General features: G+C 45.4%; 1 protein-coding gene across 4 annotated transcripts in view; it reads right to left on the bottom strand.

Moving 5' to 3' along the window:
- Positions 1 to 13,947, bottom strand: part of LOC130372601 (A-kinase anchor protein 2-like) — a 119,176-nt gene that overhangs the window by 62,674 nt on the left and 42,555 nt on the right. For 3 of the 4 annotated variants that reach the window (XM_056578698.1, XM_056578699.1, XM_056578701.1), the window contains exons 5-9: positions 6,576 to 6,690; positions 6,223 to 6,244; positions 5,177 to 5,305; positions 4,871 to 4,912; positions 3,195 to 4,043 (exon numbers count right to left, since the gene is read on the bottom strand). In XM_056578698.1, the coding sequence (XP_056434673.1) occupies positions 3,195 to 4,043; positions 4,871 to 4,912; positions 5,177 to 5,305; positions 6,223 to 6,244; positions 6,576 to 6,690 (1,157 nt within the window). The remainder of the gene's footprint in view (positions 1 to 3,194; positions 4,044 to 4,870; positions 4,913 to 5,176; positions 5,306 to 6,222; positions 6,245 to 6,575; positions 6,691 to 13,947) is intronic. The other variant, XM_056578700.1, reaches the window with a different exon arrangement.

Below are 13,947 nucleotides of genomic sequence, written 5' to 3'. Positions count from 1 at the left end.
GTTTGAGTGTGTCAACATTTTACCGTGTAGAAGAAGTCAAGTCAGTAAAACACAATTTCCCAGAACTCTCCCTTCAGACCTTGAATAACTACAAACATGGAATAATTGTAGTATGATGGATCATTAAGCAGAAATTGCCATTATCGAATGGACATTATATCATGTAAAATATAAATATTAAATGTATATATAGGAGTCATTTTTAGGGGTTGTTTGGCTCTCCATGGGTTTTCTTTCATTGCCCGCACATCATCTGAACCGGACTGGTTCTGAAGCCATCAGGTGACAGGTGAGTTACAGGTTAGTGACAGGTGAGTGACATTTGAGTGACAGCAGAGTGACAGGTGATTTACAGGTGTGTTACAGGTGAGGTAGGGGTGGGCTGAACAAGCATAGGGTTAAGGATGACGTCACACACAGCCAGGCAGTGACGTTAGGAATTAAAAATAAGCTCTGGTTTTCTCTGTCAGTTATAATAACAGTTATAATCGGGTCATCATGTCCCCATAATAATATTATTGATAATATTCTCTAGATCTATCAATATATGTGGAAAATAAATTCATTACCGAGTAGAATATTGAGCGTATTTACATTACCTACATTACATGACCCCATACCTCCTGGACGTGGCCATTCAGACCCCCGGCTGAAATTGACTAACAACAGCGTCCAACTATCTGGCTAAAGCATAGCTGGAAGCCGGGTCTGCGTTTAACAACAGGTCTGGATGGTTGGGCGGGACAGATAGTAAGGGAGATGATTGGCCCACTGGGCTAGTGTTTCTGGTGGAAACCGTGAATCATTCAATCATCATCAAACTATTAAAAGCAGTTTGGCACTTGTCTTCAGTACGGCTCTCGTCCATTAATAGAACAACTTAAAACTGCTAACCCACAACATTCTTGCCCTGTGTTACTGGTGGGGATGTAGATGGTCATTGGCTGCATGGGTACAGAACGCAAGCCAATCAAATCCTGGCATCCAGGTAAAATGTGTGTATAGCACCGTGTCAGTTGTACAGCAAGACAATAGTGTGTACAACCAGCTGGCAGTGTATGTGTGGGTGTGCCTGTCTTGGATTCGTTGGTGGTTTTAATGGCACACTAAATAAATATGTGTGAGTACAAATATGGTGACATGCCATTCTAACTACTTTTAGAATAGCATACCAAAGTTCAGTGCAGTATAGTACTCAAGATGAACATAAATAATGTTTTTAGAGTATTCATTCTGTATTTCGGCACCTGGTTAGTAGATGGTAGCCATTTCTTGTTGCTAAATTGCTAAATTCATAGCATACATATGCATATACTGTCTGTAATGGTCTGAACTGATTTCTTTGGCTACCAAGGCTTTTCCGTACGTTCTTATTGGCTGAGGATTCAGAAAGTACCAAAACAACAGGAAGAAATTAGCCATCTGCCAGAGAGAGAGCGAGAGAGAGAGAGAGAGGAAGATACAAGTGACCATGATAGAGAGAGCCCAAGAGGAAGAGAGGGAGAGCGGGACCAAGAGGAAAAGAGAGGGAGAGAGCGGGAAAAAGAGGAAGAGAGGGGAGAGAGGGCGTGGGAGTGGGTGAGAGGTGGAGAAAGATCTAAAACCTCAAGTTAAAAGAAACTGAAAACTATGGTTTCTTTGGAAACAGAAGCTTGTGTTTTATTCTTTCACTTTCAAAACCAAAGAATGAAATAAGAAATCTGACTAAAATAGCAAACTGAGCTAAAGGTTTAAAACTAATTTCAAAGAAACTCTTTATGAACTAATAATGAGGAATAATTAATAGGCACGTATGAAATCAAGGCAATGTGTGTGGTACTGCAGGTCTCGCTACTACAGGTGTTATAATGTGAGCATGTGTGTGTGTGTTTGTGTGTGTGACTGATGGTTTGGTTCCCATACTTTCCCTCTGGTTTAGGTCCCATACTTTCCCTCTTTCTACTCTGTATTGATAAACTTTAGACTCTGTCTATCTACTGAGGAGATCCACTGTAGAGATTTGGTTTATAGGCCTACATCTACTGGAGAAATCTACTGAAGAGATTACTCTGGAAATCGACTGGATATCTATTGAAGATACATACTGTAAAGATGTATTATATAGATCGACTGTAGAGATTGACTGTGTAGATCGGCTTTAGATATCTATTGCAGAGATCTACTGTAGGGATCTATTGTAGGGATCTACTATTTAAATCAAAGAGGTCTTGATTGTCCTATCAACCCCACTCACCCTGGATGGCTTTGATACATCATGTGATTGTCCTTAAGCGTCTCTAGAAGACTATCTTACTTATTACTATTTTAGGGTTGTTTGGGGGTTAGGGTCAGTGTTCCTGTTGACAGATTGAGAGTTTAGGATGACGATTAAACTAGGTTCATCCTGGATTATAGGCATGTGGATTAGGTTAATCTAGAGGTTAGGTTTAGGGTTAGCTAGTTTCATCCTGAATTATGGGTATGGCTAGTTTAATCCATAGGTTAGGTTTAGGGTTAGCCAGGTTAATTTAGAGGTTTGGGGTTAGCTAGGTTAATCTAGAGGCTAGGTTTGGGGTTAGCTAGGTTCATCCGGAGGTTAGGGTAGGGTTAGCTTGGTTCATCTGGAGGTCAAGGTAGGTTTAGCTAGGTTAATCTGCAGGTTAGGTTTAGGGTTTGCTAAATTAATCTAGAGGTAAGGTTTAGGGTTAGCTACATTATTGTAGAGGTTAGGGTTAGCTAGGTTTATCTTGAGGTAAGGGTTAGTTGGTTTCTCAGTTGATTAGCTTGAGAGTTGCTTGTCAGTGGCTTTACTTGATTCTCTCTGGCAGATACTGTCTCACAGAGCTAGTTTGTTGTTGTTGTATTACGTGTTAAGTGTTAAGTGTTGCTTTTATAAATAGCGTTCGTCTACCTGACCAGTTTGGGTCAAAGAATTTGAAGAGAGAGGGCAAGAGAGATAAACGGAGAGAGAGAAGAGAAGGAGAGAATTCTCGAAACACAATTCAGTCAAGAATCACAGCTCAGTGTTTGTGTGTGCGTGTGTTTGTTTGTGTTGCTAACTCAAAGTCCAGAGGAGAAGGAAGGAGTTGGACACTCAGAGAGAGGAGGCGGAGCAGAGAAGTGCATGGTGGGTAGCTGTAGAGAGGCGATGGTGGGGGCGGGGGGGGGAGGTCACATGAGGACGCAGCACTGGCAGCGTTTCCTCTTGTCGGTACCTGCGGCGGGCGTGAGGCCAGGTGGGGGTGAGGCGGAGGAGGTGGAGGAGGAGGGGGGCGCTGGCGGGGCGTCCGAGGACAGCTGGCTGCTGGCCACGTCCTCGGAGGAAGCGGGCCGCCCGGACACCAGGTCGGCGGCGGTGCCGTCCAGCAGGGAGGCGTCGGTGACCGTCTTCTCCCTAAGAGAGCGCTCGTCATCCTCGTCTATCAGCACCACCTCGGCCGACACGCCCCCTTGGAACCCCAGCAGGCGCCTGCCCTCACTCAGGTCCTCCACGTCCTGGTAGCCCATGAACACCATGGTGACCGGGTGCTCCGCCGTGGCCCGGGGGAGGGCGGCGTCGCCAGCCTCGTCCTGGTCGCCGGGGGGACCGGAGGGGCGGGGCTGGGAGGCGATGACGGAAGGGGGCGGGACGCCGAGGCGCGCGTCCCGCTGCAGTTCCACCTGTGCGGGGGGGCTTGAGGGGACCGAGGGGGGGGCGCAGGACGGGGGGGACAGGTCGTCGGCGTCGGCGGGGGAGACGTAGGCGGGGGCAACGTAGGCGGGGGCAACGTAGGCGGGGACGACGGTGACGTGGCCCTGGCTCCGTCCCCCGGCCCCACCCCCGACTGCCCGCTGCACCAGGCGGTCCACCTGCTCAGAGCTCCAGCCGTTCTCCGCCGCGGGGTCGGCGGGGGGGGCGGAGGTCACGGAGGAGGAGGCCACCTCGTACACCACCTTCCTGCCATCGTCGTATACCTTGACCCCGCGCAACGCCGCGTCCAGCGGGCTCATACGATTGGCCGAGAGGACGCGCTGCTCACCAGTGGCTGGGTCGTGCTGAACGTTGATCTCCATGGCGAACAGAGCTGTGGGGAGGGAACAAGACAAGGAAGGAAAAAAGAATGGAAGTAAGGGAGAAAGAAAGAACATAGGGATGGTTGTGGTTGAGTTGGGTTAGAGTAGGTGTAGAGAGAGAGAGAGAGAGAGAGAGAGAGAGAGAGAGAGAGAGAGAGAGAGAGAGAGAGAGAGAGAGAGAGAGAGAGAGAGAGAGAGAGATGCAGAACATGAGTAACTAATCTGCAAATGGGAGGGAGGGGTGATTAAGGGGGAGGGTGGGTGAGGGGATTAAGGGGGTGTATGGAGTGGGCCTCAGTGTTTTTATAGAAATGTCACACACACACACACACACACACACACACACACACACACACACACACACACACACACACACACACACACACACACACACACACACACACACACACACACACACACACAAACACACACTGAGAGGGTTATGAGCGCGTTATAAGAGGGATGTTATGTTGTCATTTAGGACATTATAAATGTCCTAAATGTAATCCATATTAACTACAGTTAAACATAATTACTCTTCAAACACACAAATTAGACCCACATCAAAACATACACACATAAATACACGCACATTTGAGGTTTGAAGGATTAAATGGTGGTTGGGCAAAGTTAATAACTGGAGGTTAAGGCGTTTTTTTAATTTCTGTCTTAAATTAATTAAAAGCTAATTAAAATCAATAGCATGTATTATTTTTGTGTTCCTTTACCTTGGTTATTGACTGCTCTCTAATACTAGTATACTAAAAGTACTGAAGCAGTAGCAGTATGTTAAAGTTGTATTAATCAGAGGACTGCTTTGTTTTGGACGTGAGCATACCTCCCATTCCTGCATGTCTCTCCCCTCCTAGCGTACGCACGCCTGCACAGATCCAACCCCAGGTGCCCTGTATCAGACCTTCATAATCCACCTTGGCTCTGATCCAAAACCACCATCCACACACACACACACACACACACACACACACCGGACTCACTGGACACACACACACACACACACACACACACACACACACACACACACACACACACACACACACACACACACACACACACACACACACACACACACACACACACTCTCTACTCACTCTCTGAGCCGCCCTTCTCCTGCCCCCTGTCTTACCAGGTCTTGCCGTGGTTGTGTGATCTCCAGAGGATGCCAAGCTTCGCGGCTTGGTATCCAGGGACAGGGGCTCCGGTCCTGGGGCGTTGTGGCCGGTCAGCTGGGTGGACAGGGAGCTGCTGGAGTCCACTGGCCAGCAGCACGCAAACAGAGAATAATGAGCAGTGAGCCACAGAGAGGCTCTGGGACACACAAACACACACACATAAACCCCCCGCATACACGTATACACACAAGAACACATTCACACAAGCGCACACAAATACGCGCACACATACACACACACACACACACAAACACACAGACACACGCACACACACACACATGAACACACACATACACACTAAACAAATACACACAAACAGACACACACACACACACTCACACATGAAAACACACATACAAACATACACACACACACACGACCACACTCATACACAGGCAAATTAATGCACGCACAACCACATACACACAAATACATTTGGACGCTTTCCAAAACACTTATATATTGTGGCATACTGAAAATCCTTAGATGTAAGCATAATTTTAATAGCTTTTTGTATGTTTTAGATATGTGTGTATGTGTCAGTTTGTATTTGTCTGTGTGTGTGTGTGTGTGTGAGTGTGTGTGTGTGTGTGTGTGTGTGTGTGTGTGAGTGTGTGTGTGTGTGTGTGTGTGTGTGTGTGTGTGTGTGTGTGTGTTATTCAGAACAAAGCTGATAGGATGTTTCTCAATAGTGGGATTAGGAGTGTGCAGAGTCAGGGCTTGTGTGTGTGTGTGTGTGTGTGTGTGTGTGTGTGTGTGTGTGTGTGTGTGTGTGTGTGTGTGTGTGTGTGTGTGTGTGTGTGTGTGTGTGTGTGTGTTTGTATGTGTGTGTGTGTGTGTGTGTGTGTGTGTGTGTGTGTGTGTGTGTGTGTGTGTGTGTGTGTGTTTGTATGTGTGTGTGTGTCCTGCTTCAGCGAGAGTTTTATACAAAACAAAACAACACACACAACAGGACTATAGGAGTTTGTGTTTCAGTGTGTGTGTGTGTGTTTTCACTTACCTCCATCATGTGCCATCAAGCTCTGAGAGAGAGAGCGAAAGAGAGAGAGAGAGAGAGAGAGAGAGAGAGAGAGAGAGAGAGAGAGAGAGAGAGAGAGAGAGAGAGAGAGAGAGAGAGAGAGAGAGAGAGAGATAATTAAAATTAAAAAAAAGATTAAATAAAATTGCTGACCACATTGAACTGACCAGGTTATGATAATAAACAATCTATAATGCTTCTATAGTGAAGCTATAATGAATCAATGGTGAATTTATGTTGTATCTACAATGAATCTATAATGTAGTTATTGAGGAGGGGGTCCGGTGGTCAACCTGTAGCCCAGTGGAGGCCCCGGCGGGAGGGCCAAGCCATACCTTCTGCAGGTCCTCGATGGATCGCTCGCTCTCTCGCAGACGTTCTCGTAGGACCTGCTCTTTGGCCGAGATCTGGGACTCCTCGCTCTCCAGTGCCAAGATGTCGGCCTCCAGCCTGAAGGTACAGCCCAACAACACACTGTAACAACACACCGCCAGAACACAACGTAACAACGCTGACTCACAACCCATAACATGGAGTGCTTTGTCAAGGCACTCCGACCACTTAGACACATAGAGGGCCCTATCTTGCACCCAGCGCAATTGACTTTCTACACCGACGCATGGGTCGTTGCTAGTTTGAACCCGGCGTAGAGCTGATTTTCCCCACAGCAAACTTGCGCCACTTGCGCCCTGAAAGGTGTGTCAGCGAAATTAGAGGCGTGTTCCTCGTCTAAATTCCCTAGCGGATAGCGCAGTTGGTATTTTGACATGCCTAAGCAGTGTAGGAGCCAGAATGAAGAAGGAGAAAGGTTTCTTTCATTTTGTATTTTTGTGTTTCTCTGAGTTATCTCCCTCTAGTGGCTGGACCATGCGGCTGACCTTGACATCTATATAACGGTAGTCTCGCAAAGCCAGACCAAACTACAACAAGTACAATGGTCTGGAATCACGCTACCTCGAGCCGTCTATCCGTGGGGAAACTGAGCTGGCCTGTTTTTATTTCTTTAAACCAATCACAATCGTCTAGGGTGGGGCTAAGCCCGGGAAGCAGCAGCGGTGTCCATGCAAAATAGTGCCGGGGGAAATGCCAGCAACCGGAAGGGGAGTAGCGGTGAAATCCGACGCTAGGCAATGGACGCTATCCACTTCCGTTCAGCCAAACTAATATAATGGCAACCCTACCTGGGGGGAAGGGCTTGAGCAGGAAAACACAGTCTTTGACCTTGTGCCAGAGAACCAAACTGAACCCTTGATTATCTTTGCAATCCTTATGTTGAGTTAACTGCAAGAACTTTTGGGTTTAGTATTTTCATTTAGTCTAATTAAACCAATTGGAATTTTCAACTTTAAACCGCACTGGACCTGGATTTCTTTTGATGTAATACGTCTGGTATAAGCGTCAGACTTTTAAGCTCCGGTTAATAAAGGGCAAGAGTTAACCACAACAAGCAGGTCGGAACTGTAACAGTAGCTTTAACAAACACACACACACACACACACACACACACACACACACACACACACACACACACACACACACACACACACACACACACACACACACACACACACACACACACACACACACACACACAGGCTATTAAAAGCACAAACATGCAAACAACTAGCCTAATTGAAATATTCTGATGTCAAAGATTGTTAATATCTGTGAAACTGCAAAGAAATGGCATGTGGATTGTGGATTTTTTTTTCATAGGGGCTGCATGAATGAATAGTGTAGTAGGCTATGCCATGCGTTCAAATAATAATAATAATAAACTCAAGCAAAGTATATCCCAGCCTTCCAGAACAAAATCTTGTTTTAGGGTTTCTCGATTAAACCCTTGCAGCGCATCCAGAATGCGGCAGCGGGCCTCGTGTTCAACCTACCGAAGTACTCCCATGTGACTCCCCTCTTTCGGGACCTCCACTGGCTCCCTGTAGTAGCTTGCATCAAATTTAAAACGATGGTACTGGCATAAAAGGGTGCCATGCCGTAATTCCGACGCCTCATTGTTCCGACGTCTCAATGGTCCGTAATATTTCCCATTAGATCGACATGCCACTATGCCGACGGTTCAATGTTCCGAAAACGGAACCCATTGGTCCGAAGGTCCGTTTGTCCGACTTTTCAAAAAGGAGGCGCATTAGGCAGACGTTTCAATATGCCGAATAGGCCAAGGCACAATTCCACATGTTTGATTATGAAACCAAAAATAAAAGACGATAGGCTAAGTTCCAGCAGTGCACTTCACCAAGCCAGACTGTTGCTGTGGGCTTGAACGGTCACAAGAGGTGAATTTATGAAGCGCACGTTATACAAGGACTAATAGTTTTCCCGTAAAGAAGTCAAACGGTGAGTGTAAAACAAATACAATTGTTATCTTTATTAGCTGTGTGTGGGCCTATATGTGTTGTTTACTGTGTTTACAGTGGGCTTTTAGCCTAAATAATTTTGCTGGGATTGATTTAGTCAAACTTATACCTCATACCGTGTACTTAGTCAAGTGTGTGTGTGTGTGTGTGTGTGTGTGTGTGTGTGTGTGTGTGTGTGTGTGTGTGTGTGTGTGTGTGTGTGTGTGTGTGTGTGTGTGTGTGTGTGTGTGTGTGTGTGTTCGTGCCCGTGTTGAGAATTAGACCTACGCTCTCTGTCCATGGGGCTGAAACACCCTGTCGAAATGAAGTGAAGCGTTGTCACTTTGCTCTCCAATATTCATCGTGAACGTGATATGTAGGCCTATGTTGTATACAACGGGGGGCCTAAATCCAGCGATCTGATTGGTTCCTAACTGTTGTATAATGAGCGTATACATAACTGCTATGACGCCCGATCATTTTGTGAAAGTTTGCATATCACTCCGCGCCTGGAAGTAGAAACATTTACAAAGTAAAACATATGTTGGATGATGGAGAGCGTGTAAATGTTGTTACTCCGGGAGTGAGCAAGGCGATGGAGAGACTAACGAAAGCTTAGGCACACGGCGTGTGAACTGCTCCATAGGATAAATAGCCGGCGAACCGCTCTAGTGGAGCCTTCTCTCGGAGGGACGCTAAAGTGTGTTGCATAGCGACCGTCGTGCATTTGGAAGGCAGCCAGGAGGGACTACTTTTTTGTATTCTTTAATAAAACGGCTACTTTGACTTTCTTGGTTTCTTTTTAAATGTAGTGTGTCTATGACTTTCGTTTTGCCATAATAGTAACCGTTGTGAAGCGTCGGGGCCGGACAACGCCCCTTAACAGTGGTATAATGAGCACATACCACAGCCTGGCGTGATCTATTGCTTAATTATATGTAGGCCTATTCGGCATATTGAACCGTCGGCCTAATGCGCCTCCTTTTTGAAAAGTCGGACAAACGGACCTTCGGACCAATGGGTTCAGTTTTCGGAACATTGAACCGTCGGCATAGTGGCATGTCGATCTAATGGGAAATATTTCGGACCATTGAGACGTCGGAACAATGAGGCGTCGGAATTACGGCCAGGCCCCCATAAAAGGCAGTCGATGGAACTGCCCCTGCCTACCTCCAAGCATTGGTAAAGCCACACACCCCAGCTCGATCCCTCCGCTCAACTACCTCAGCTGGACGTTTGGTACCGCCATCGCTAAGAGCTAGCAAAGGTCGATCAGCAAAGTCACAACTTTTCTCGGTTTTGTGACCTCAGTGGTGGAACGAGCTCCCTGCCGTTCTCAGGACCGCAGAGTCGCTCACTATCTTCCGAATAAGGCTCAAGACTCACCTGTTCAGCGTCCACCTCGACTCTGCATAGCCACCCTCCCCCTTCTGGCCACCATTGTACATTGTATTGTATTGTGTTGTATTGTATTATAGTACTTAACTGTGTAGCAACATTGTATTGTATTGTGTTGTATTGTATTATAGTACTTAAAGAGATACTTCACCGGTGGGAATATGAAGGTTTTATGAATTAAATAATTCAATGTATTATAAATGTGAAAAAAAAATTGAAATCGGTTCATCCTAGCCTGAAAAAAGGCAGAAAGAGTGTTTTCATGGTCTCTCTGGCTCAAAGTAAGAAAACCTCCAACTACCACAGTGCATTGCGCTCGCTGCCCCGCCCACCTGTCGGTCTCCCGTCCCCCTCATTCCCCCTCAGTACGCGAGCTCCCGCCCCCTCTCATTCCTTATTGGTGGAAAAATTTGCCACCAAAAGTGTGTTGTAGTCCTTGGCCCTTGTAGCAGGACAAGAGGTTTCTCCCGAAATGACGTCAAACGCGTCATTTGACGTCATTTCGGGAGAAAATTAGATGAGAAAAAATGGGCCAAGGGGAGACTGGTTTAGACTGATATTTATTTATATATTTATTTATATTGCAATAGCGATTTTATAATGATAGAACGCCGGTTCTAAATGGGTGAAGTATCCCTTTAACTGTGTAGCAACTGCAGTAGCTGCTATCATTGCTGTAACACAGGGAATTGGTTAGCCTAGCGATTGTTGTACTTGCACTTGGTTCTATGAACATCCTTACTGTACCGACAGCGATATATTGTTGCACTTCTTATGACAAATGTACTTTGTAAGTCGCTTTGGATAAAAGCGTCTGCTAAATGCTAAATGTAAATGTAAATGATGACGTTGGTTAAATTATTTGGGATAGAACAGCTGATACAGCTGTAATAAGTTTAAATCAATGCATCTGCAAACACCTTACAGCTAACACATATTTTCTTTGCACAGACGTCGTGTACAAGCCCATCACTTTTAGGATTGATGAGTATTTGATCGTGAGTAAACACAGTTTTACCGTGAGTGAGTGTTTAAAATGATGAATGAATGCGGGTGTGTGCACTGTGCAACTAGCTGTTTAAACACACGCAATCTAAACACGGTCCATAATACGTGGACTGTATCGCATAAAACAGTCCATGGCAATGTATATTAAAGGGGGGACACATGCATATTATGAACACATGTCGATAACGATAATGTACAATACTGGTAACAAATGATGTTTGTTAATGTATTGCCGCATATCATTGAATAGACCCACAGTTGCGGCCACAGGACCACTTATCATGTATGTGTTAAGTTCTCTTTGCCTATGGTTTATTGCATGTTACGCCCAAAACACACCTACAGTTATTCAGACCAACCCATTTTAGATTTGTGTCGTGCGCAAGAGTCATTTATCCGCCAGGTATAATAGCAACAGTGCCAGAGATCCGCCCACAAAGTTAAAATAGGGCCCATAGACTGTGACACACCTCACCCACTACCGGGGTGAAGCATCCAACCCCATTACTGCCTCACACTCACCCATTCATACAGTTATTCACCCACAAATTCATACACATATTAACACATAAATTCCTACAGATATTCACACACAAATTCATACATATATTCACACACAAATTCATACACATATTCTTTCACACATTCATGCATGCGTTCATGCACGCATTCATGCACGAATTCAAACACATTCATCCACACATACATACACCAGCCATGCAAAGGAGCAGCCAGCCGTTCAGTGGCAGTGAGGGTGAGATGCCTTGCAAAGGGACACCTCAACACTCACCGTCTCACCCCAAAGACGGAGGAGAAAGGCTAAACATAGAGCGTGTTCTGCTGAGACCGAGAGGTAGTGGATGGGAGGTGAACACCGGGGAACACGTTCTGTACTCTAAAGGCCGCACAGTAGTACCTTTGACAAAGGTTGTTTAAAAGAGAGCCATAACCTCAACACAGAACCAACACAAAGGTAGAGCAGGACAGAACCTGAGGCTTCAGTAGAACCTCTTAGAACCTTCCACAGGCTGATTTCACCATCAGTTCAGTCTCTGATTCAGTCTCTGATATATTCTCTAGGACAGTGGTTCTCGAACTTTTAAACTGCGTACCACCAAAGGAAATATTGGTCTCCTGAAGTACCACCATTATGATCGATGTTATAAAATATAACAAAATACAGTAGCGCACAGCTCACGCAGGAGGCACATTTATTTCTTAAAATAATATTAATTATTTTTAACTGTTGTCAGCGTTACAAAGTTGTAGCACTAGAACAGACACACGCACACACACACACACACACAAACACACAGACACACACACGCACACACGCACACACACACACACACACACACACACACACAGACACACACACACACACACACACACACACACACACACACACACACACACACACACACACACACACACACACACACACACACTCTCACTCTCACTCTCACTCTCACACACACACACACACAGAAATACACACAAACAAACATACACACACGGATGTAATAACAATAGTAGGAAACCGTGATTCTTCCTGATAAAAGAAAAAGTGCTCACACTGTGTGTGTATGTTTGTGTGTGTGAGTGTGTGTGTGTGTTTCTGTGTGTGTGAGTGTGTTTGTGTGCATGTGTGTCTCTTACATACCGAAAGAGCTTATCAAACTTTTTTCATGAGAATTATAGAACACTGTCTCAACCTTGCAGACATCTTTTTTTAGAGCAGTTCCTTGTCTCAAAATTTTATTATTTTTTAAAATCAGATCATCCAGACAGCTGAGGGCCGAACTCAGGAGCAGCAGCAGCCAGACATTGTCTGCAGTAAGGACATCAAGCCTGCTCTATTCTCAGCCTGCTCTGTCCATTTGCCTTATCATGGTGTATTGTGTACATATAATGTGTATTGTTATCATGGTATATCATGTTTCAGTCCTGCATACTGGTCACTGGAACAGTCTGAACATTGTCCCAGGGCTTGGTGGTCAGTATATTTTTATATAGAGATTAACTGTTTGGCAATCTGTTTGCTAGCTACAATTACCGCTTAGATAGTTTGTTTCCGTGAGTCAATAAATTAACAAAATAAACAAATAGTGGATGAACAGATCTGGGAGATACTGGGCTAGGTCTTTATGAATGATTATCATTTTAGTACCCATGAAGGCAATCAAGCAAATTCAATTGTACACACGCATGACACACACATGTGATTGTCCGCAGTGCCGTCACGTGGTGAAACAGGAAACTGCACTATTTGTTCTAATTGGAGTATTTGAACTTAAATGTGTGTGTGTGTGTGTGTGTGTGTGTGTGTGCGTCTGTGTGTGTGTCTGTCTGTCTGTCTGTCTGTCTGTCTGTCTGTCTGTCTGTCTGTCTGTCTGTCTGTCTGTCTGTGTGTGTGTGTGTGTGTGTGTGTGTGTGTGTGTGTGTGTGTTTGGGTTTGTGTGAATGTGTGTTTGTATGTGTGTGTCTGTGAGTATGTGTGGTTGCGATTATGTGTAAGATTGAGCGTGTGTGTGTGTGTGTGTGTGTGTTTGCTTTGCTCCCACATGACTTCACACTTGTCCCTCCTTTGATTCTATTTCCTGTTGTGTCTTTTTAAACGTCCTGTCTGTCATTATCCCCATGGCGACACTCAGAGAGACGTGTGATGTCACTCTCCCACCCTGTTGACCTTGGGTTTTCACGGATTCGCTTGGATTGCAAGGACTGTTTTACATATCACAAGCACACACACATCGGGCAGAAGGTGTGTGTGTGTGTGTTTATGTGTGTGCCTGCATCTATGTTTGTGTGTGTGTTCCTCTTTATGCATGGGTTTGCATGCCTGCGGGCCATGTGTGTGGGTGAATGTGTATGAATAGATGAATGACCCAATTAAAAGGTAAGCAACAATTGAGCGGCTATTTAAAAGAATAAGTTAATGAATCGT

This window comes from Gadus chalcogrammus, chromosome 19, assembly GCF_026213295.1.
Source record: "Gadus chalcogrammus isolate NIFS_2021 chromosome 19, NIFS_Gcha_1.0, whole genome shotgun sequence".
NCBI lineage: Eukaryota > Metazoa > Chordata > Actinopteri > Gadiformes > Gadidae > Gadus > Gadus chalcogrammus.
Note: the sequence above shows the minus strand (reverse complement) of the source record. Positions and strands in the feature narration are given on the sequence as shown.